The sequence below is a fragment of the Carettochelys insculpta genome, chromosome 1 (genome assembly GCF_033958435.1).
Source record: "Carettochelys insculpta isolate YL-2023 chromosome 1, ASM3395843v1, whole genome shotgun sequence".
NCBI classification, from domain to species: domain Eukaryota; kingdom Metazoa; phylum Chordata; order Testudines; family Carettochelyidae; genus Carettochelys; species Carettochelys insculpta.
The window spans coordinates 192,646,873-192,672,145 of record NC_134137.1 but is presented as its reverse complement, the minus strand read 5'-3'; the positions used below and the strand labels follow the sequence as shown (position 1 = coordinate 192,672,145).

At 46.3% G+C, this 25,273-nt stretch overlaps 1 protein-coding gene across 5 annotated transcripts in view; it reads left to right on the top strand.

Moving 5' to 3' along the window:
* Positions 1-25,273, top strand: part of USP25 (ubiquitin specific peptidase 25) — a 153,128-nt gene that overhangs the window by 25,560 nt on the left and 102,295 nt on the right. For 4 of the 5 annotated variants that reach the window (XM_074997567.1, XM_074997597.1, XM_074997587.1 and 1 more), the window contains 2 exons: positions 11,129-11,206; positions 13,562-13,706. In XM_074997567.1, coding sequence (XP_074853668.1) covers positions 11,129-11,206; positions 13,562-13,706 — 223 coding nt within the window. Of the gene's footprint in view, positions 1-11,128; positions 11,207-13,561; positions 13,707-25,273 lie in introns of those variants that run through there. The other variant, XM_074997607.1, reaches the window with a different exon arrangement.

Sequence of the window (25,273 nt, the reverse complement as noted above, 5' to 3'; positions counted from 1 at the left end):
AGAAGCATAGATGCAAGTTTAGGTATTCTGTCATTCCAGGATATTGAAAAGTTTTGGAAATGAAAACCAAGCACAGAATGGTACGGTGCATTACAGTCAGTATATGCTTTGGTTAGGGAAATAGGTTCAGGCTATACTAGATCTATAAGGAATAATAATAATTTTATTTAATTATTTTATTATTTTGCATGCTGTCCCTGCCCCCAGCAAAATCTTTCAGTCCTGTTGGAAGTAAACTGGCCAGTGGCAGCAGAGAGATTTTGCTGGGGGGTGGCAACAGTGTGCAAAGCCTCTCTGCTCCTTCCCCCAGGGCAGGGAGCCACTTGAGTGGTGCTGCTCTGTAAACGGGTGGGCCAGATTAAAAGGCTTGGCAGGCCAGATCTGTCCCATTAGCTAGATCTTGTCCGTCCCAGCCTAGAGCCATCCGTTTTTCTTAAATGTGTGTTATACGTTGTTTTTTGCTGGGTTTTAAGAAGCATAATAAAAATGCTTTTTGGCATCTTTTAGCAGTGACGTTTTCAATAGTCGATGATGATAGTTTTGTTTATGAGGGTCATGCGAACATCTCCAGTGGATTACATAAGAGGCTAAATGAAGTAGTAATTTAATTGCTGCATTTTCTGTTACTTGTTTGACCACCTTGTCAAGTGAGTTTTGAATGGCCATTTCACTGATGGACGCTTGTTCTTCGGTGTATGGCTTCATAAGCAGCCACCCTATTTTCATTTTGTGGTCTCTACAGTAATGCTTAGTAGCACAACGCTTCACGTGAACATCAGAACTTTTCTATTAGCAAGAGTGCCCAAGGCTTTTTGGTTTTGTGTAATTCAGTCTGGTATTTGTGCACAATGTGCCTTTGGTAAAGTTACGCTGAAACTTTACCATCGAATAGAAACTTACGTCTTTCAGGATTGTTAGTAGGGCTTTCATGGTGACTGTCTTCTTCAGATCAAGGAAGACTTAATGAAGCACAGAACAGAACCAGGAGTTCCATCTGATTATTGCTGGCTGGGGATATAAGAAAGCATACTGCTTAGGGTAGTTTGCCTTTAGCAATTGTAGATAGGCAGACTTCAGTTTCTTGAGAATGAAAACTCACTCTTGAAGCTGTTGTTTGTCAGAGTTTGTGTGCCCAACATGGCATGTGCAAAACATTGAAGGCACTGAAATGCTATTATATACACTGCTGAGTCATTTGGTGGCAAGCAAATCAGAATGTTAGATGTTTTTGCTGTTCAACATATTCGTAAATGCCTGCAAGCATTTGGTTGCATTAGCAGGTTCAAGAAATGAGACTGCAGCCTGGTTCGTGTGTTCTCTGTCTGTAGCACCAAGTGTCTTAAATAAAACTAAATAAATAAAACTACAAAGACCCATCTTCCTGTATTGTTTGACACTTTGTCACAAATCGCAGCCAGATGCTTGCCTGTGCCGGCACCTCATCCTTTGTTACCTTTGTAACCTGTTCAACTAGTGGAAGAGATTCCAGCCTCAAGCACTCAGCACTTGCTAAGACAGGACAAAAGTACACTTATCTGGAAAAAAAAATATGTTGGAAAATACTTAAGTCAACACCCTTTCCAGATGTCTTTGTGTTAGTTTAATAATTAGTTTAAAAGTTTCTGGAAAAATATGCTGTGAAGTTAACTCACCCAATATGTAACGATTCAAGTTCTCTTGGACTGAAGGATGGTCAAGCTTCTGTAGTGGGATGTTATTGCTAGCACATATTTGAACTGCATCCTCCACTAATGCAGTCTTTTCTTCTCTGGCTTTCTTGGCACGTTGCAGTGTTTCACCATTTATAGTTTGACAGGCTCTTAGGCTTGTGTCAATGGCTGTATGATTTTTCTCCCATGTGACTGACTGATCAACAGTCTGTAAAAAGTCTTTTTATTCCCATTCCAACTGACAGAAAATCTGCACATGATGTTGCTAACAGCAACAGATGCCCCTTCGTGCTCAAATATTTTTCTGTGATGTTTACTTACGACAAGTGGCGTAGGATTTTAAAACATGTCTGAGTGTAAAACCTGTAAACTTCCAAGAGGTGTTGAGTAACTCTGTATAAATACATTTGCATACGGACAGGCCTGTCTTGATACATTTATCCATCACCACCACAGTTAGCCTTCCCAGCATTTCCTCGATAGTGCTTAGGGTTCCCTTCTTGAAATTTGCCCCATACTTCAGCTTCCAAATAAGCACTTCTCCATCCCCGCTTAGTGACACAAGCCCCAGGGGCCCCATGATGGTTCTCTTGCTTTCTTCTTCAGGCTCCCCCCCGCACATTCTAATTCCCCAATATCCCCTGCCACTCCTATTCCTCTTAAATATTGCCCCTATTGTTAGTGCCAAGGATTTCCCCTGCTATTGTCCCTTACTTGGTGTGAGCCAATGCCCAGGTGCCAGCTAAAGGTCCGGTGGGGCAAAGGGGATGATGCCACACCAGCAGCTACGCTAAGCAGCCAGGGCAGGCTGCGTTCTTTCGTTTGCGTTTAGTTCGGGTACAGCAGCAAGAGGAAAAATTACACTTATTAGAGGTTTTAACAATTAGAAACAATTTAACTTAAGAAAAGTTTTAGACAAACTAGCTAGCTTAAAGTAATACAAGTAATGTGTGCACAAGAAAGGCACATTGCAGGTGTGATTTTCACTCCTGCCTCTTAGACCTGGTGGAACCAGTGTCTTTCCCTCAATTCCTATAGGAAAGAAGTGTAATACAGGTGTAATTCTTACCCCTGCCTCCTAGATCCGGTGTGACCCAGAATCTTTCTCTCAATCCCTCGGGAAGAAGTAGATACGACCCAGGTGTCCCCAGTCTCGGGAGTCAATTCCAGACCTGGCCAGCAGGTGTAGGTGATTGGAACTCAAAGGGGGTGGGCTGCCAAACCCCTTTTATACCCCCTTTGGTCACGCAGGCTTCTTCCTGGTCTCAAATGGCCAATCGGGGAGGAATGTGTTTGAACCCCAGGTTTCCCAGGGAAGGTGCAAGGCTCAATTTGCACCTGTGAATTGTGGACAATTGGGCACCTTTGGAGGTGATGGGCGAGGGTTCCCCGTTCTTCCGCGGGCAGTGATCGGGTGTGTCAATCACCGAGGTCAGCCAGAAGGGCAGCCATTAGCTAGCCCATTCACTGTCTGGTTTCTGTGTGTGGTGGAGAGTCTGAGTGAGACAGCACACCTGCTTTCCCAGGACATCAAAGGCTGCCTGTCTCCCTCTCTGTCTCTCTCTCTGTCTCTCCCAGTGGGGGGGTAAGAAGAAGAAAAGCCCAAATGGGGGGGTTCATGTCTGGCTACACTTGGTGAGCTCAGAAATCCTTCAGGGAGGTCTTATGTCCCAGGGAGTTCACAGAGTGAGCCCTCCCTTATTTCACTTTGCTGCAACATTTCCTGTCCTGTGGAGCTGTCCTCAGCTTCCTCTTGTGGGTGTTGCACTGGTGTTGAGTTATAGCCTGACAGCCCCTCCCTGAGGACAGAGAGTAGCCGAGCCAGATTTGAATGACTGGTGGAGACACACCAAATGTTAGGTCACAACACTCGGAGCAGAGAGCTCGGCCTAGCCTTGTGAGACAGGATTCAATTTTATGTTCCTTTTTGTTTTGTTTTGCAAAATACATGGGACTGTCATAGACTTGTATGACTGGAAGGGACCTAAAGAGGTCATCTAGTCCAGTCCCATGCACTCATGGCAGGATTATGTATTACTCTAGACTCTTAGACCATCTTACCCAGGTGTTTGTCTCACCTGGTCTTAGAAGTTTCCAGTGATGGAGATTCCACAGCCTCTCATGGCAAATTATTCCTTTGATAGAAAGTTTTTCCCTGTTCAAACTATCTGTCCTGCAATTTAAGCCCACAGATGCTTTCCCTATCCTCAGATATAAACAAGAACAATTTTTCACTCTGTGCAGCAACTTTTTATGTACTTGAAAACTGTTGGCAAGTCCATTGACTTCCAGATTAAAGAAATCCAGGTGTTTTCAATCTTCTCTCATAAGTCATGTTTTCTAGATCTTTAATGGTTTTTTTATTGTTCTTCGGACTTTTTTCAGTTTTTCCACAACTTTCCTTTAATGTGGCACCCAGAACTGGTCACAGGACTATGGTTATGTCCTAATGAATGCAAAGGATAGGACAGAATTACTTCATATGTTTTGTCATAATAGGAGTGTTGAAAGCATCCCAGCTTGTATAGATTGTTTTTGAGTTTTAATCATATCCTACAAAGCAGTTGCCTGCCCTCCTGGCTTGATATCTTAGTTCACTGAACTTTCCAGAGTTCATGTAAAAGTAGAATTAGGTAGGCCAAAATGGCATTGAAGAGCAGTAAGCAAACAAGGCAAAATAACAGGTTTTTTTTTTGCTAAATACATCAGAAGCAGGAAGCTTGTCAAATAGTCAGTGGGGCCACTGAATGATTCAGGCACTAAAGAAGCACTCAAAGATGAGAAGGCCACTGCAGAGAAGCTAAACAAATTCTTTGCACCTTCACTGCAGAGTTTGTGAGGGATATTCTGTCTCCCCTCGCCCCCCGAGCAGTTTTTGTAGGTGACAGACCTGAAGAACTGTTTCGGCTTGTGTTGTCAGTGGAGATGGTTTTTGAAACAAATTGATAAATTAAGTAAGAATAAGTCACAGGAGCAGATGGTATTCATCTAAGAGTTTTGAACAGTTCAGAGTGAAATTGGAGAGCTAAGAAGTGTGATTTCTCTCACCCCATGATGTCCAATATGTTCCCCACTTGCCGCATGTGGCGAACGGGACACCTCAGTGTGGCGATTGGCTCTGGAGCCACGTGTGGCTCTTGGAGTCTTTTAATGCAGCTCCTGAGGTGGTGATGGGGGTTCTGCTGAGTTGCTGCATTGGTTGCATAGGGAGCTGGGGGTACCTGGCTTTGGGGAAGGTCATTGTTAGAGTGGTGGGTGGGAGCGGGGCAGTGCTGTGGCCAATACAGAAGGACAACACCACAGGTCTTACCGTTTAAATCAGCCTCTACCACATGACTGAAGGATGACTAATAGAATGCCTTTATTTAAAAAAAAAAAAAAAAAAGAAGCTTTGGAGGTGAATCCTGGCCTTGTTAGGCTTACCAGCCTATATTTAGCACCAGACAATTTTTTTGTGTTGGTAGTAAAGCACAGAATTACCGGACACCTAAATGAACCCAATATGTTGGGGGAAGTGACAGCATGCCTTTTGAAAAACGGAAATCATGCCGTAGTAATCTGCTAGTATTCTTTGAGGGGCTTGACATGTGAACAAGGGTAATTCAATAGATATAATGTACGTGAACTTTTAGAAAGCATTTAAGACAGGCATGTCAAATTCAAAGCCTTTGGAGGGCAGCACAAATAAAAACTGATAGCTTTCAGGGCCACTGAAGAAAATGTACTTCTATCAGAAAGTCATAATTAAATATTATTATAGATTATGTTGTAGGTATATTTTATGATATTTTTCAGGTCTTGTTTGAATATAATTCAATAATTTTAATTGAGAATTTAATGCTTAATATGAATTTTATTAAGTTTATGAATAGTTCATAAAATTTGATGTGTAAAATTATTTGCTAACATATAATTTTTAATTTTAATATAAATTTAAGGTACTTTTAAATATTTTATGATATGGAACTTGTTTTGTTGCAGTAAAGCCAAACATAGACAATAGAACAGGCTTCTGTGGAAATTCGTAAGTTTGAGATTTTGCATGAATGTAATTTATTCCTGTGATTGCAAAAATGTTCATATTTATTGATATAAACTTAATACATTTTGTGATTTTATTTGAGAATAAATAAATAACAAAATATTAGACCCTCCTCCCCTCCAGTTTACATAGCAACCACCCCTCCTTCAGTTTCTCTGCATTTTATTCTCAGACATTCTGGGGTTTACATTGCAATCCCACATTACGCTGTGTTCTCCCCCCCATTGCACCGCTCCCTGAAGCTGAGAGTCCTGCACTGCTCCCCATTACAATGCAACCCTCATTGAACTGCCACCCAATGCACCAACCCCAGGTCCCTTGAGGTTTGCTCTGCCCCACCTCCGTGGACTGCCCCGCAGACCCCTTGTGGCTTGCATTGCCCCCCCACCAATGAACCAACCCCAGGCCTCTTGAGGTTAGCACTGCCCCCTAAAGCACTACCCTAGGCTTCATGAAGCTTGCACTGGACCTACCCCATATCCCCTCTCCATATTACTCTGCCTCGTGCTTCTTGGCTGCACCTTGCTCCGCCCCTCTGAGCTCACTATCTACCTGTGCTTCCTCGGGCAGGTGCCCTTCTCTGCCTTAGCCAACATGAGTTTCACTTCCTCTTCCCCTGCACTCCTTCCCAATATTACTCTGCCTCGCACTCCTCGGCTGGCCTTTGGTCCACCCCCTGCGGTTCCTTACCTGCATCTGCCCCAAATAGGCACCCCTCTCCTCCTCAGTCAACATGGGCTTCATTGTTCCTCTCCTTAGAGCAGTTACACGTCCTTCTGTGGCACGCACGAGTGGCAGGGGGCAGGACAAACACCACTCCCACCTCTTTGGGCTGTGCATGTTGGGCGCATGTGTATTAAAACCCCCTTGGCTCCTTGGGGCGGTAGTATGCATGTGCCAGACGTGGACAGCCCGAAGATCCAGGGTTGGTGTTTGTCCCACCTCTTGCCCCTTGTGCATGGGTGGGCTGCACTTAGATGTTTTATCTATTTGCAGGCTTTTTATAAAAAAAAAAAAAAAAAAATTTGTTCAGGACTCATGCCCACCCATCGCCTGACGTGAGTTTGACATGGCTGATTGCAGACGTCCCTGAGAGCCCAAAGGCTCTTCTGCAGAGTAAGCATTCACGGGCACTCCTCTTCTGTCTCAGCAACTTATTTAAAAGATAAGAAACATAGGTTAGGAGTAAGTGGGTAATTTTATATGAGAGCAAGATAATAGCAGGGACCCCCAAGGATCTGTACTGGGGTCAGTGCTTTTCAATATATTTGTAAATGATTTGGAGGGGGAAAAAAAAGGTTAGAAGTGAAATGGTGTAAAACTATTCCAGATAAGTTTAAAATTAGCTGACTATAAAGAGTTACAAAAGGATCTCAGGAAACTGACTAGGCAATGAAGTGGCAGATGAAATTTCAGTATTGATAAATACAATAATGCACAAATAGATAATGTAATACCAGGTATCAAGACAAAATGATGCAGTCTTAAGTAGCTGTTATCACTCAGAGGTTTTGGGGGTAATCATGGATAGCTGACAATGTGCAGCAGCAGTCTTAAAAAAAAAAATGCGAACCATGTTAGGAACCATTAGGAAAGGGATACTGAATAAGACATAATCATAATGCCGCTGTACAGATACATGCCCATGCCTTGAACACTGCATGCAGTTCTGATTGCCCCAACTCAGAAAAAAAGATGTACAGTAAACCCTTGAAATGCACCATTTTGAGTTGTGCTTAACTCACATTAATGCGAGTTAAGTGCAACTCGAAATCCCATTCCTCCCAGCCCTGCGTGGCCCAGGTTTGACCCCCCCCGCCCCAGGCCAGCTCACCACCCCTTTGTGTGGCTCTAGCTCAACCCCCCCCACCCCCACTCCCAGTTCAACCACACCCTGCACGTGGCTCTGATTCAACTGTGCCCCCATCCACCTGCAGCCCTAACCCACCCCAGGCTTAACCCCTCCACAACCCCAGCACTGACTTTGCAAAAGGAGCTCCTGGTGCTCCTGCTGCTTCCCTGGCTGCAGGATGTGTGTGCCACTGGGGAAAAAGCCGCCCCCTGACTTATGTGAAATTTGAGATATGCAAGGGTGTGTGGGAATGCAACCCTTGCGTAAATGCAGGCACTACTTTATTAGAAAAAGTACGGAGAAGGGCAACAGAAAGGATTGATTATGGAACAGATTCTCTATGAGGAGAGATTAAAAAGATTGAGACTGTACAACTTAGAAAGGAGATGACTGGAGAGGTGGGGTTGATATGAGGGAGATTTATAAAATCCTAAATGGTGCAAAGAAAGCAAACAAGGAAGTGATGTTTACCCCTTCACATAATTCACTAAGCAGGGTGTTTCCTAAGGTAAATTAATAGGCAGGTAGTTTTAAACAAACAGAAGGAAGTACTTCTTCACACAGTGCAGTCAGTCTGTGGAACTCTGTGCTGATGGTATTGAGAAGGCCAAAACTATAACAGGGTTCAAAAAAGAATTAGACAAGTTCATGGAAGGTAGGTACATCAGAGGTTGTTACCCTCAATGGTCAGGGCACAGTGAGTGTTCTATCTAATTATTTTTCATCCCTGCTTGGAATAAATTTTGTTAGCACACCTAGGCATATGCAGACGTGCACTGCCAATAGAAACATATGCTGTCTGCTGCAGATGGCTGTGGGCACTCTGCTAAGGAGTGGGATGGCTCCTGAATCTCTCTTGGGTGCCCAGGCAAGCGCTCAGCTTACAGGCAACTCTGGATGCAACCCATGGTATGGGAATCCTTAGACATCTGATTACCAAAAAAGGGACAGGATAACGGAGTGAATCGCTTCAGTAATTGCAGTGTTCTGTCAATTCCCTCTGAAGCATCTGGTATAGGCCGCTGTTGGAAGAGAGCTGTCTGTGTTAGACCATTGGTCTGACTCACTATACCTATTATGCCATTATTCCAAACCACAGGCCTTCTCTCTCTCTCATTAGAGCATGAAACAGTTTTTTTCAGTAAGGTGTTACTTTGGGTATTCAATAGTTTAGAATTGTCTATCCAAATGGTTTTTGATTTCCTGGATACAGCTGTTTACAAAGATGAGATAATAATATGTACATCCTTGTATCAGTGTGTGTACTGCAGATACAGATTTGTACTGGATGATTGAAATACCTGGATGGGTTTTTTAATCCTATCTACATCTTGTGAAATTTTAAAAATCAGCACTAGTAAGAGGCCACTGGAAAAGGGAATATTTAACTGTATCTCCAGTATTTATTGTTACAGAAAAAATATTTTTGGAATTACTTGGAAGACACTCGCTGTTCACGTAGGCTACAGCTACACTAGCCACAGACTTCGAAATGGCCATTTCAAAGTTTACTAATAAAGTGCTGAAATACATACTCAGTGCCTCATTAGCATGCAGGCGGCCGCGGTGCTTGGAAATTGACGCAGCTCGTCCAGATGGGGCTCCTTTTCAAAAGGACCCCAGCTACTTCGAAGTCCCCTTATTTTGATCTGCTTATAGGAATAAGGGGACTTCGAAGTAGCTGGGGTCTTTTCAAAAAGGAGCCCCGTCTGGACGAGCCACGTGATGGTGAGCTGCGTCAATTTCGAAGTGCCACGGCCGCCCGCATGCTAACGAGACGCTGAATATGCGTTTCAGCACTTCATTAATAAACTTCGAAATGGCCATTTGCATGGCCATTTCGAAGTTTTGGCTAGTGTGGACACAGCCGTAGTGATACATTTTGAACATAACTGCTTTTAATTTTTATTGATAGGAAGTGTACCCCACCCACCCTATATTTTACTAGACCTTCTCTTACATATATTATCAATGTTTTGATTTCAGGATGTGGTCAACAAAATTAGAAACAAAAATGTCTTGCAAATGCCAGTAAATGTTTCCTTCCTTTTCCATCTCCCAGATCAGAAATGTAATTAGTTTGGAGCGGAGGCCAATAACTTTGAAATTTCATTGTGATAATTTAGTGAAACTTTAAGAGCTGTTATGTTCCTGTTTTTCCATTCCATCAGAATTAATGTTTTTTGAATGAGGGGAAAACAAGAGAACAGGTTTTTTTTAAAGTTATGCAAAAAACATACATTTTTAAATGTACAAGCTTGTGCTATCCCAAAATTAAGTGTATACTAAGTGGTTAGAAGTTACTTCATGAGCGTAGCATACTTGAGGAAGGATTAAGATATGTTTTATTTATTCTAATGAAAACAAGCACAGGTTGATCCTCCTGTCATCTGGCAACATCTGTGGTCCAGCATGATTTTAATTAGCCGGATGACCATTTATCATGGGTGTGGCCAAATTTCCTGTGGTCCCATAAACTATGTTTACAGCACCAGTATTGGCTCTGTGTTCTGTGCTGTTCTTAAGTGTAATATTGCCCCTAAATGCCTTCTAAGAGTCCAGTAAGTGGTAGAGGTGTCGGTAATGCTGCTAGACAATCTTGAACTCCCATGGCCCAACCAGTTGTCTTGTTTGGCACAAGTCACTTTCCAAGGGTGCCAGACTAGAGAGGTTGGATGGTATATTCCACACTTGGAGAAAAATAGGTGAATTCCTAAACTGTGATTTAAAAGGTTAGGATTTAAAACTGGTGCATGTGAAAAGTAAATGCTTGAGTGATGAGCCTGTTTGAGGAAACTGGTTAGGAAATAAAGTTACAATTTAGTTAAAATTAGTTTCTGAGCATGTTCTCCTTACATACTTTAAACCCGTTATGCAACTGTCTCCATACACATGGCAGCCCTGTGGAGCCCCTTTGAAGCCAGTGGGGCTCTAGACATGTGTAAGCATCTGCTCACATGGATCCAGTTGCAGGATTGGCAACGGAGAGGTTAACACTGAACACAGAAAGTAGACAATTGGGTTTTTAAAGCAAAGAGATTATCACTGCTAAGACCATTTCCAGTTAGCCAGCCAGTTACTCCCTCTGTTACTTACTACTCAGCACCCTTATAAGTAGCACAGAAAGGGTCACTGAGGGGAGTTGGGGTTTTCTGTCAGGCCTCCGTGGATGCAATCTGAAATGACACATGCGCTGCCAAGCTTTCTGAAGTGCATAGTGTGACAGCAGGAACATGGTTAAAGGAATGTACAACCTGTCTTTATGCATTTTTAAAAAAATATTGGGAGTGTCTTTTTATCTCTAAAAGAAATACAAATAAATAAATATATATACAGACAACTTATTGTTAAAGTATAAAGGGTAAGAATACAAGTGCATAAATCATAGGGAAAACTGAAGTATAGGATTGCCCACACAGTAACTCTGCTACCTTTCTGGGCACGTACCAGTGTGCATCTTTCTGTAATGTACAAGCTTATGCTGTATTTAGAGCAAAGTAAAATTACACAATTATTTTGCCATTGCGTAGACATTATTCTGATCATTTCTGTTTGTGTTCACAGCACCAGCAAACGTTTTTGAATCAGCTGAGGGAGATCACTGGTATCAATGACCTCCAGGTCCTGCAACAGGCCTTGAAGGTATGGTGTATTTTTAATCGATTATCTAACTGAGGGGAGGTAGGTGCTGTAAGTTAACATCCTGGGATGTCAGCATCTAGCTTTACTAAAGATTTTAGCAATGTTCTCCAGTGTAAGGAGGCAAAACCAGATATTCATAATGTGAAAGAAAAGTTGGAACTTCTTTGGGGGGAGGGGAAGTGGAGGAGGTAGTACTTGCATGCTGCATTTATCTATCAGAAAGGACTAAGAAAGGTACCATCCTGATTCCCTCCAATGACATTTTCATTTCAGTAGAAGAGTGGCCTATTATCTGTTAATGGCTTCTTGGATAATTTGAAAATACAATAAAGTCACAACATTCACACTTTAACATTCACAAATTTAAATATTTGCAAGCAGGGAGAATCACTTGGCTCCACCGCGGCAGTGGCATCTGGAGCTGAACTGCTCCTTCCCTCCCACTTGGCAGGGGGATTCTTGGTCCCACAACAGTAGCAGCAGCTGGAGCTGAACCACTCCTTCCCTCCCCCTTGACAGGGAATTGCCTGCTGACTGTGAATGAGCGAGCTCTGGAGCCAGGCAGAGGGCAGCAGCTTCCACAGCCCATGACACATGTGAGTGCCCAGCACATGCTCGCTAGAACCTCCTGGGGCTTCGGAGCATGAGCAGAAGTGGGGCGGGTGCCTCAGATGTCTTGGGCTGCTCTCTGCAGGGACCCTGAGCGCTGAGGCAGCCTCCCCCAACCTCAGGATGGTGCTGTGCCTGTTAGGGGCAGGGAAGGAGCAGCTCAGCTCCAGCTGTTGCTGCTGCAGCGGGGCCAGGTGATCCCCTTGTCAAGGGGGAAGAAGGGAACGGCTCAGCAATCAAAATTTGCGTCTCCCCCATGGGGTAAAATGCTACTTGCGAAATTCAACATTCACAAAGGTTCTCAACACAAACCCTTGCAAAAGTCGAGACCCAACTGTACCAAACTGATACTTGGTTAGATATTAATCTCAGTTGATGTGGTGACGGTGGAGTATTGAAAAAGAAGGAAAATATTCCCTAACCATTCTCATATCACTGTTATCCTGAGATTTTATTTTATATATAATATAAATCTGTAGAGTGTACAAATATGTTTATTTCCCCTGGGTGTCTCACATTAGAACCATATATATGAGGTGTATAGTATAAAGGAGTATAAAGCAGGGGTGCACGCCCATGGGGGTGTGTGACATTTTGTAGGGGGGTGCAGTGTGATTGGCCTTCTCCTCCCTCCATTGCCCCCCCCCATGGCCTCCACTGCTACTGTTGCCTCTGGAGTGCAGTGACCAATGGGAATGATGCTCTGCCCACCGCAGCATCCTCTGGATCAATCAGAATGTTTGGAGGCATTGCCTGGAGGCCCTGCATCAGGTGACAGGGGCAGCCTGTGAGCTCCTGGCTGGGTAAGGTGTTCAGTCTGGTCCCTACAGTGTGCTGACCCCCCCCCCCCCCGTCCCCCTGAGATGTTGGTGCAGAGATGGCACAGTCTGGGATCGCCGCCTCCCTGTTCTACAGCAGCGCCAAGTTCTTTGGAAAATAGAACAGCAAGGGCAACACCTAAAAGGTGGAGGTGGTGATGCAGATGAGCCCCTGGAGTCCCCTGTCTGTTCCCCCAGCATCCATTTGCCCTTGAAGTTACCCCATGTGTCCCTCCTCCTTTGGAGCACCCCTTGAGCCTCCTGCATGCCCCCTTTCCAAGCCGCCCCCCAACATCTCCTGTGGTCATTAGTCAGGTTGGTGTATTTAAAGAAATCCAACTTTTCTAATGGAGACGACACATTTGAGGGGAGAGAATAATTATCTCTTCCTGTCATTTGCTTCATTCGCTCTCTCTTAATTCTTCTGATAACATGTCATTAGTCCTTCAGTTGTCTTCAATTCCCGCAGTGTGAACCAGGCCAGAATTTTGGGGCGGGGGTGGGTGGGTGTGCGTGTGTGCGCGCTCTGCATCCCTGTGTCTTCTGCCACTATTGGGAGTTCTGGGGCCCCTGTACCAGGTCCCCCTTTTCCTTGTAATCCAGAAGGATGTATCCCTCGGGGGGGCTGGGTGCCATGACAGGGTGGTGACAGGAATGGGGAGAGCTTGTTGATGGGGTAGGGACTGCTCCCCCCGACAGGCCTCTGGAACTCCTGGTCCGGATAGCAAATATGCTGTGGCTGTAAATGGCCATGGGCTGTGAATTGTCTGAGACCCCCGTTTTAGGTTGTGGCTTTATAACCAGAATCTGACTTGGAAAAATCAAGTGCAGTTGTATGACAGCTGAAGTTGATTGTAACAAACTCATTCTAGCCTACAATTTTCTTTTTCTTAAGAAGTGACCTCTCTTTCTCTGTTAACATTTAAAGGACAGCAATGGGAACTTGGAATTAGCCGTGACTTTCCTTACTGCAAAGAATGCCAAAGTTCCTCAGCAGGAGGAGGCGACTTACTATCAAACAGCGCTTCCTGGCAATGACAGATACATCAGTGTGGGCAGCCAGGCAGACACAAGTAGGTATTTCTTTCTCTGTTTAAACTACTTCTGAAGCAAAGGAACCAAGAGCTTGGCTGTAAGGGATTACTATCAATTCTACTTGTAAATCCTTAAGTTCACACTTCCTAGATTTTTAGCTGGATTTGTTACTTTCATGATAAACTGCATTTTCTTCAGCTCCCTCTCTTGATATTTTTAACATGTTGTTTTTTGGTATTAGTTAGACATTGAACTGGACCTAGAACATATTTTTGCCCATTGTGGGGTTCCTGTGTGGGGCATACCAGTTCAGGAAAGATAAGTAATTTTAAAGAGAGGCAAACGTGCACTAACATAGGACTACTTAAGACCTTAATAAAAAGAAATATTGAAGCTGTATATATGGTGTTACAGAACTAACATTTCCACATAGGCATTTTAAGGATCCTGACTCAATAGAGGATGTGCTGTCCACAAGCTAAACTGATAACAGCAGGTGGTAAGCATGTCTCTCAGGATTAACTCCCAAGTTTGTTGAGAAGTGTGTAGTTATGTCTCATGGGGAAAAAAATAAGAAACCATTAAAATGATTATGATAGTATCATACAGTAGGCATTATTTACAGACTGTACATCTATTGTGTGGACATTTTTCTTATGGTAAGAGTGTACAATATATTTTCATTGAGAGGAAACTAGTCTTGTTATAAATGCTTTGTTTATATGTTTGAGCGTTTATACCCTGAAATAAAAATTATTTAAAAGCATAATTCCATGCTGTGAATTCTGATTCTGTGATTTTTTTCTAAAGAGGTAAGAGAAGTATCATGGAAGAAACAGTGTGTGTTGGAAGATGTGTTCTGTACATTTGTGCTCTATAATAGCTTCTTAATGTGTTTTTAATATTGTTTGCTTGTGTTTCTAATCGGTGTTAAACAAATACAGAAGTCTGAATTTTTAAAATCCTTTGCACCAGACCCCCATGCAGTGCAAATCTGCATACGTTCATAAAGTTAATGTAATTATGCTGGTTTTGGTCATAGCTTTTATTTCAGGAGGTGATGGTAACATAAGTGAAGACATTTTGTGCAGGGTTAGGGCTTCATATCCCTTGTGACAATATTCTTAATAAAATCTAATTTTGTCTCTTAACTACTTGCAGGTGAAAGAATAGAATTATAGCATTTTAAAGCTTATTTACATTTTTGAATAGCTGAGAAGTATTTAACTCTCCATGTTTCTGGTCTCCCTTCATAGAACTTATCAGATACATTGTGGAAAATTAGAATTTTGCAAAAATAGATTATTTTTATTTTAAAGAAATTTAGGTCTGCATAAGGTCAGAAAAGTTTCTGTACTAACATGGTGCATGCTTAATGTATTTGCTTGGTCTGTGGATCCAGAATCATAGATTCATACTTTTCTGAGATATAGATTTTGCTACTGCAGTATTATTACTGTTATTCCAGAGGAAATACAGCTGCTGGATAGCAAGTTGGAGTCTGTTGTCACACACATTTTTATTAACTTCTGTGATGAAAACTTTCTGGTTGCAGAACCGTGTTCTGCCCTCATTTATATCCCATGTAACCTTAGTGCAGACAAGAGGGATGTAGAGATTTAATAGAGAATAGAGTTTGGGCTACAGAAGGCACATTTGTGAGTTTGATATCCAGGCTTAATTTGTAGCACTGATCATTATAAAAACTAACTGATTAAACCTTGAAAGATCATCAAGAAGTAGTGACTGTAGTACAGTAAAAACACTAAAGCTGTGGCTACGCTACATTCCCCTTTTGGAAGAGGAATGCAAATGCAGCCAATCAGAAATGCAGATGAGGCACTGATTTATATATCATATGCCTTATTTGCATAATAGTGGCCACTCGCTGTTCTTGAAGTGCCCTTTTCGGGGGAAAAAATAACCAAGCAGTGTAGACGGGGTTCATTCAAAAGGAAACCCTTTTTTTGAAAGCACCCTTCTTCCTATATTTCAGAGAGCAGGGTTCTTTCAAAAATGGGGTTTGTTTTTGAATGAACCCCCATCTACACTGTTTGTTTCTCCCTCCAAAAACAGCACTTCTGGAACAGCGAGTAGCTGCCATTATACAAATAAGGTGTAATATGTAAATCAGCACCTCATTTGCATTTCTGATCGGCTGCATTTGCATTCCCCTTCCAAAAGGGGATATAGGGTAGCTGCAGCCAAAGACATTTTGGAGACTGATTCATAGTATCTCATATTATCTACTCATGTCTGTTCAAGATCATTGGGATCAAAGCTGAGAGAGACCTTAGTTCTCTGCAGTCTAACTTTGGGTCACAGGAAGAATGTATTTGGTGCAGGTTGAACCTCTCCAATCTGGCACCCTTAGGACTTGATTGGTGCTGGGTGAAAGAATTTGCTGGACCACAGGAGGTCATATTGTCTAACAGCATTACCAATGCTTCCACTGCTTGCTGGTCTCTTAGAAGACATTTAGAGGTAAATTACAGCTGAATAACAGCACAGAACTCTGAGAGCCAGGACTGGTGGCTAGAAACAAAGTTTATGGCAAAAGGGGAAACTTGGCCACACCCATGATAAGTGGTCATCTAGCTAACAAAAATCATGCTGGAATACGGAGTTTGTCGGACAAGAGAGTTGTGGATTAGAGAGGTTCAATCTGTAACTTCATCCTAATTATTTTCGCACATTAGAAAACCACTAAACATTTCAGTGTGCTTTGGATGTTTGAAGAGGAATCCTTCGCTGAGATAGCCATGCTTTTGCATAGTAGAAGAAAGGGGCCTTTGCAGATTTTGGAGAAACTTTGTAATCTATGCTATCCTCTGCTCAGTCCATTCTCTGCAAAGTACCTTTAGAGAAAAAACTCAACACAAATCTCTGGGACGCTCCACTGCAATCAGACAATGGGCGGGAAGTAAGGTAGTTGCTGATTTGATAGCGGAATGGAAGAAGAGATGTGGGATAAGGGAATATATGAAACTAAGATAACATGGTTACTTAAACATTTAGTGAAGAGTAATCTTGAGTCCACTTTATATCTGTACCACTGTAAAATTGTTGAACCCTGTTAATAATCTCACAAAGGTAATATTATCTCATGATAACCGATCACATCAAGTCTTTCTCCTTAATCATACAAACTTACTTGAAATTCAAGATGTCATGAGTCATCTAGATGCAGAATGCTATCGTTTCTCAGCCATCCAGATGAGGGAGGTGAGGTCAACAGATAAATTCCGGAAACTCAGTCCCATACCGAGCAACACAAATGTCTACTTATTGAAGCTTTTATTTATGTGCCAAGCCAAAAGGCATAGTTGGCTTGTTCTTAAGGCTATTGGCTTGGCTGGCTCTATATTGGTGAAATATGCTTACTTAGTAAAGAGTAAAATATCCGGCTGAGCCAGTTTGAGTGTCAGAAAACTATTCCTTAGGAGTTAGTTTTCTGTCAAGTACCTATTTATAGCAAATTACAGGCTTGTCACGAGTTGGAAAAGCTATTAATCGATTGTTGAAATGCTTAGTTCTTCTTCGAGTGTCCCCGTGGGTGCTCCACAATAGGTGACGGCTTGGCCGGCGCCGCAGATCGGATCTTCCAAGCAGTTTCTGCCGGACCGCGCATGCGCCGGCGCACGCCGCTCCCTGGCGCGCTCCTGGCCATGTGCGCGATCCGGTCCCCGCCAGTTCCTCTCAACCGCCGTCGGCTGCAGACGGAATCCGACTAGGCTAAAGCCACATAGCGTATTCAACGACTTTAATTGTTTTCTCTTTAAAGTTTTCAGTTATTTAGGCTACCATAAGTAGCCAGTTGTTATTTTGTAAAAAACAAAAAAACAAAAAAACAAACAACAAACAAGCTACGGAGGGACAGCTCAAGCCAGTCCCAGTAACAAGCGCCGGAGGCCGGGAGCTAGGGCCATCAGCCCTCCTGCTGAGGCAGGCCATCGGACGGGGAAACAGCACAAAGAGGGTGCTAAGTACCCATAAACAAACTCAAAGACTCACCAACAATGTCCTCCTCAGGCTTTAAAAAATGTGAGTCCTGCCGAGAGGCAATGCCAGTGTCCGATGGGCACAGTCTCTGCATAAGGTGCCTGGGGGAGTCCCATGTGGCACAAAAATGCGCCTTCTGTGCAAAATTAACAACAAGAGCACGGAGAGACAGGGAGATGAGGATTAAACTGCTGCTTCTTGACAAGGCCCTCCAGCCAGACGTGCTGGAGCAGCCGCAGCAGGAGGGACCCTCCGGGGCCCTTAGAAGAAAAGCTGCCTCCCTCACTCCATCAGCGCAAAAACGGAGGAGAGTTTCTCCAACCCGATCCTTGCCGGCAGCAACGGTGAGCGGGACGGGAGGAGCAAGCAGCCCCCAGCCGCAGCAACAGCTGATCGGCGGCGGCACGGAGAGCCACGTGGAAGCGGCTCAGCCTCCGATGATCAGCCAGCCGCCCCGCACCGCAGGCAGGGCGGCGGCTAAGCAAGCGCCGGTACCGGCGGCACCGCAGGCAGCGGCACCGACCCCCGGGGAACCGGCGGTGCAGAGCGCGCAGGCACGTAGCCTGCAGGCGCAGAAGGACTCCGCACGTGCGGCACCGCCTTCGAGCGTGCCTAGCACGGTGCCGACGGGGCCGGGATCCCCCGCCCATCAGGGGGCGGAGTTACCTCCCTTAGGGAGGGGAAAGGCTGCACACAAGAGAAGGCACTGCAGCCCCTCTCCAGACAGGGCTGTGGAGCTCTTTTCTCACAGCCCTCCGCTCATGTTGCAGACTCCAACCAGAAGGCAGGGGTCCCCCCTAGCCTACCCGGAGCCCCCTTCTCCTTTCCTGCAATCAGCCTCCCCATGGCTGGCACCACCCTCACCCTTCCTGGGATTTGAAACGCTGGACTGTTATGCAAAATCGCTCTCTCCAGTGTCTCGACGATCCCCCTCTCCCAGACACAGAGGGTACGTGCAAAGGGAATGGTCAAGGTCACCTTCCCAGGAACAGTGCCTATACTGCCATGGTCGTCCCTACCACGCGGGGCATGGACACCATCGGCAATCTACCAGGGAAAGATCCCCACATACTACCTCATACCCCCGAGGGCAATCGCGATCGGGGACAGAGACTCAAACGTCCCAGGGGGGACTGGCCGTAGACCCACGAGATTTTCCCTCGCATACCTCCAGCGAGAGGGCGCACCATCACCATCAAGAACCGGAAGGGTCCAAAGAAATGTACCCCAGCGGTTCCTTGTTTTCCTCCCCGGATGAGGCCACGGCCTTAGGGGACATCCATCCTAAGGACGATCTCAAACAGTTTCAGGAGCTGTTTAAGAGGGTAGCTTTCACGCAAGGCATCCAGACAGCACAAGTGCAAGAGAAACATCATAAGCTCCTTAAAAAATTTGAGCTCCCCGGCCTCCTCCAGAGTAGCAATACCGCTTGATGAAGCGATCTTGGAGTCCGCCACTACCATATGGCAGACCCCTGCAACTATTCCGCCTGTTCAAAAGAGAGCGGATAAGAAATACTTCGTGCCGGCGAAGGGCATGGAGTTCTTGTTTAGTCACCCCCAGCCAAACTCCTTGGTGGTGGAGTCCTCGCAACAAAGACTAAAAACATCTCAATTTAAAACAGGGGGAACGGACAGAGATGCCAAGAAGCTAGAGCTGTTCGGCAGAAAGGTCTACTCCTCCTCCACCTTAACGTTGCGCATGGCAAATTACGCAGCGCACTTGGCGAACCATAATTTTGACAACTATGCCAGATTAACTTCCCTCATGGACTCGCTTCCAGAGGACAAAAAGCCGGTCCTCAAGGCCATAGTGCAAGAGGGCTACGCGGCTGCGAGGATGGAAGTCCAGATTGCTTTGGACGTTGCGGACACGGCAGCACGTTCCACAGCAACTGCAGTGGTGATGCGACGGGAGTCCTGGCTCCAGACCTCGGGTATACCAAGAGATCTGCAAGCGAAGATAGTTGACCTTCCCTTCGACTTGCAGAAGCTGTTTGCTGAATCAACTGACTCGGTCCTTCATTCCAGTAAAGATTCAAGAGCCACACTCAGGACCCTGGGGATTTACACCCCTCCATACTCAAAGAAAAGGTACTACCCACAGCAAAGGCGGTACCAATACCAGCAACAGCGCCCCCAGTATCACAGGGGTTACGAGCAAGGGCGGCATCAGCAGCACCAGCAGTACAGAACCCCCAGGCGACGCTCACAACAGGGCCGTCCGTCCTCGGGGCGGGGCCAAAGGCCACAAGTTTGACATACAGATCCAGGGCTGTGCCATCACCACCATTGCACAAGATCATCCGAAACGGCTTTTTCACCATCGCCTCCGACCATTCTACGACCAGTGGCAAAGGATCACCACAGACAAATGGGTGCTGGAGATCATAGCCACGGGGTACGCCATCCCCTTCCAGTCGCTCCCGCCGCCGCGACCCGGGCCCAAGCCCCACCCTCAGGAGGCCTCCCATGTAGCCAGGCTCAGGCAGGAGGTGGCCCACCTCGAGTTCTTAGGGGCGGTGGAGAAGGTGCCGGAGCAACTGCAAGGGAAAGGGTTCTACTCTCGGTATTTCCTGACGGAGAAAAAGACAGGAGGCTGGAGGCCCATCTTAGACCTTCGTGGCCTCAACAGGTATCTACGCAAGCAACGTTTTCGGATGATCACGATTGCCTCCATCCTTACAGCACTGGACGATGGAGACTGGTTCGCAGCCCTCGATCTACAAGACGCGTACTTCCACATAACCATCCATCCGGCTCACCGGCGTTTTCTCCGGTTCATGGTGGGCAACGAACACTTCCAATACAAGGTCCTACCGTTTGGCCTTTCCTCAGCCCCCAGAGTCTTCACCAAGACCTTGGCAGTGGTGTCAGCCTACCTGCACAGACAGGGGGTGTTTATCTTCCCGTATCTGGACGACTGCCTGCTCAAAGGGACCTCGAAAAGGGAGGTCCTCCGCATGATACGCGTCACAGCAAACACGTTCTCCTCACTTGGCCTGGTTATCAATCTGGCAAAATCAAAGATAGACCCCTCACAGGACATAGAGTTCATAGGGGCTCGCATAAACTCGGTCTCGGCGAGAGTATACCTACCAGAGGCTCGCTTTCGAGCCATCGGTTCCCTCGTGCAGGTCATCACCTTCAGCCCTACAGTGCCGGTCTTGACGTGCTTGCAGCTCCTGGGCCACATGGCAGCGGCGACGTTTGTGGTACAGAACGCCAGGTTGCACATGCGCAGCATGCAACACTGGCTGGCAAGTGTATACAAGCCGGCAGTACACACCGTTCACAGGGTGGTGTCGCCCTCACCTGGGGTGCGCGAACCCCTGCAATGGTGGGTAAACCCCGGGAACTTGCTAACAGGGGTACCCTTCCATCAGCCGCAAATATCGGTTTTCCTCACTATGGATGCCTCCCTCATAGGGTGGGGAGTGCACATGGGCGAAGAGGTGGCTCAAGGACTGTGGTCACCCACGGAACAGTCTCTACATATCAATGTTCTAGAGCTCAGAGCAGTGTTCAACGCCTGCAAACACTTTCGAGACCGTATACGAGGCAAAGTCGTCGGGATCAGTACGGACAATACCTCCACCATGTTTTACATAAACAGGCAAGGAGGAGCTCGATCCCGTACCTTATGCGCGGAAGCAATCCGCCTATGGAACTGGTGCATCGCCCACGATATAATCCTGAGAGCCTCATACTTGCCGGGCGCGCACAACGTGAAGGCAGACCAGTTGAGCAGGCGTTTTGCGCTCACCCACGAGTGGCAGATCCGTCCCGATCTACTACGGCCGATTTTCCACGCATGGGGGTTTCCCCAAATAGATCTGTTTGCCACTCAGCACAACAAACAGTGCCCACGATTCTCCTCCAGAGCAGGGCTGGGCCGGGGATCCCTGGGGGACACGTTCGCGATCCCATGGGGGGGCCCCCTGCTTTACGCGTTTCCCCCCGCAGTGCTGATCCACAAGGTTCTGCAAAAAGCCAGGAGAGAAAAGGCTCGGATGATCCTGATAGTCCCAACGTGGGATCGCCAACAATGGTTCCCCCTACTCCTGCGCATGTCGGACCGCCCACCGATGCCTCTTCCGGTGGCGCCGGATCTGCTCATGCAAGCCCAGGGGTCCATAGTGCATCCGCACCCCCAAAGCCTGCGACTGCAAGCGTGGCTAATCCATGGCTCAGCTCCCTAGAGAGCACATGCACAGTGGAAGTACAGCAAGTCCTAGAAAGTAGCAGGAGGACTTCCACTAGGAAAACCTACAAACAAAAATGGACTCGCTTCATGGCTTGGTGTTCTACCAAGCAGCTGGCCCCCCTTTCGGTGCCTATACCTACAATTCAGAGTATTTACTGGACCTCAAGAGAGCAGGACTCTCGCTATCCTCGTTAAAGGTCCACCTTGCCGCCATCTCGGCGTTCAGACATGAGGATGGGGGGCACATGGTGTTCGCCCACCCTATGGTTACCAGGTTCCTCAAAGGGTTGGTAAACCTCTACCCCCCTCGGAAACCGATTCCACCCTCGTGGAGCTTGGACCTGGTGCTTACCACACTCATGGGACCACCGTTCGAGCCCTTGGCCACGGTTCCCTTTCGCCTCCTTACAATAAAGACGACCTTTCTTCTTGCAATTACGTCGGCTCGTCGGGTGAGCGAGCTTGCGGCAGTCATGGCAACGCCACCCTGCACTGTCTTTTCCAAGGAGGCGGTAACCATACAGCTGCATCCAGCCTTTGTTCCCAAAGTTTCTTCCGAGTTTCACATCAATGAACCTATTGTTCTACCCTCGTTTTATCCAAAGCCTCATACCTCCAGCGAAGAGGCGCGCCTACACCTCCTGGACGTGAGGAGGGCGCTAGCCTTCTACGTAGACAGGACCAAGTCCTTCCGGAAAACGGATAGACTCCTAGTCTCCCTCGCTCCCAAATCAAAAGGAGAAGGTCTCTCATCGCAGAGAATTTCAAAGCACATTGTATCCTGCATAAAAATGTGCTACGAGCTCAAAAAGACTCCTTTGTCGGCCACTCCCAGGGCTTACTCCACCAGGGCAGTGGCAGCATCAACAGCCTTTTTCAAGGGCGTTGCATTGAAAGACATTTGCAGAGCGGCGACCTGGTCATCCTACGACACCTTCGCCAAACATTACGCCCTTCACAGGGTATTCCAAGAGGATACCCGTCTCTCCGCAGCGGTCCTCTCGGGGACCAGCTGCACTTAGTCCGATTACCCACCACCTATCTTGGGTTACTGCTGGGTAGTCACCTATTGTGGAGCACCCACGGGGACACTCGAAGAAGAAAGAGAAGTTACTCACCGTAGTAACGGTGGTTCTTCGAGATGTGTCCCCGTGGGTGCTCCACTTCCCGCCCGTCCTCCCCGCTTCGGATCTCTGTTAGTGTTTTGCAGGGGCACCCGAGGCGGTTGGTCGAGGAACTGGCGGGGACCGGATCGCGCACATGGCCAGGAGCGCGCCAGGGAGCGGCGCGCGCCGGCGCATGTGCGGTCCGGCAGAAACTGCTTGGAAGATCCGATCTGCGGCGCCAGCCAAGCCGTCACCTATTGTGGAGCACCCACGGGGACACATCTCGAAGAACCACCGTTACTACGGTGAGTAACTTCTCTATTTTTAGAAATATGAATAGTTTTTATTGTTAATGAGAATGAAACCTTACTATAGGTACAGTGGTCCTTTTCTGAAAAAAAGAGAACTGCAACACAAAAAGCCAGTGAAGTATAGTTCAATAATCTGGTGTTATTAGAGAACTTGAAGCACTTCCACCTGAAGTTCAATGCTCTTAGGACCACGATTTAAAACAGGTCACCTCAGTTCATTTTTGTCTGGGGTCGTTAGTCAGAACTGTTACTTTGCTAAACATAGTATTTTCTCCATTTTATTTAAGAAATTTAAAGAATTTAGGGTTACAGAAGGAAGAAGCACCAAAAAGAGAAGATATTCATTTTAGAAAAATATTGTCTGCAGCCAAGCCTTTTTAGAAATAGTGACATGTTCCTCTGTTCTGAAGTTGAAGCCACTGAAATACAAGTCCTGAAATATTTCATGCATTGAAATTATTCTTCTGTGTAACTGTTAAGCTCTTCTTGCAGAGACCATCTTACATGAATGTAAACATACCTTGCACATTTATGGAGCTATATTAATTAGAGCAGAAATGGGGAACCTCTGGCCTATGGATTGGGTTCAGTGCCTCCTACTTAATTTTATGTAGACCTCGACAAGTCTCTGTTCAGTGAGCTGAAAGCCCTGCGACAGGGTGCACCCACACAGTACGGGGAGCTGGAATGCTGCCTTGTGGCAATCCGGGAAGCTCTACATGCTGTCCTTGCCTCCCAGGGCTGCCCCAACAGCTCTCATTATCTGGGAACCGCAGGCAGTGGGAACTATCGGGGTGGTATTTGCAGGCTAGGGCAGTGCATGAATTTACAATTTTCCCCCACAGGAGCCGCAAAGACATGTGCCAGCTGCTTCTGAATTTGGGAGCTGCTGGAAATGAGTGCTCTGCACCCCAACCTGCTGCCCGAGTCCTGAGCCCCCTCACACACTCAAACTCTCTCCGAGAGCAAGAAGTCCTTCCACTAACCCAACCCTGAGCACAGTATCTTAACTTCCAGCCAGACCTCCTGCCCTGACCCCTCTCCCACATTCCAAATCCCTTTGCCTTCACCTGGGCCTTCTCTTGCACCCCAAATGCCTCATCCCAGGTCCCATTGCACTCCAGGTGGTGCCCTCCTCTCCCTCCTACACTCCAACCTGTTGCTCCGGCCTGGAGCCCTCTACTGCACCCTGAACCTGTCATTTTTGGCCGCATCCCAATTACAGGGATGCCAGCTTTCCTGACTGGACGCCATCACCGTTCGTGATACGGGTCTGGTCCACCTGGTTGGACAGATGGCAACTCTAATTCCAAAGCCTTGGGGAATCCTCAAGCCTCTACTCATTGCTGCACCGCCACATCCCATGGGCCTACATGTGGCCTGTGAGTCTGTCTTCCCCACGTCCCTTCCCCCTGGGTTCAGTAGGCCATGGCAGGAAAAAGGTTTCCTATCCCTGAATTAGAGGGTCACTGGCTCTTTTACTTTTGTAGGCTGAGTTTGTTGCACACCCCAGGGGTTCCTTTCATTCTTCTTTTTTCCCAGTAAACTCCTGGGCTGTGTCTAGACTAGTCCCCAACTTCGAAGGGGGCATGATAATTAGGGTGTTGGGAGATTGCTAATGAAGTGCTGCGGTGCATACATAGCACTTCGTTAGGCTAAATCTCCCCCACGGCAACTTCGAAGTGTGAGACTTCAAAGTGCCAGCTCGCATGTAGCCGCGGGTACTTCGAAGTGCCCGCACTCCTTTGAAGTCCTTTTACTCCTCAAAAGTTTGCTCACCCCTTATTTAGAGAACTACCAGAACAGGCAGATGTCCTTGGAATGCAAGAGAAAAAGGGAAGTTCAGACAGCATCAGTTTGCAAGTAGGAGTTCAGTTAATCTCATTTAGATATTAAATGACACTGATTAATTATAATGTGTGTGTAGGTGAGGAAAGGGATGATAGGTGGTTTGCTTAGAGAAAAATACGTATGAACACC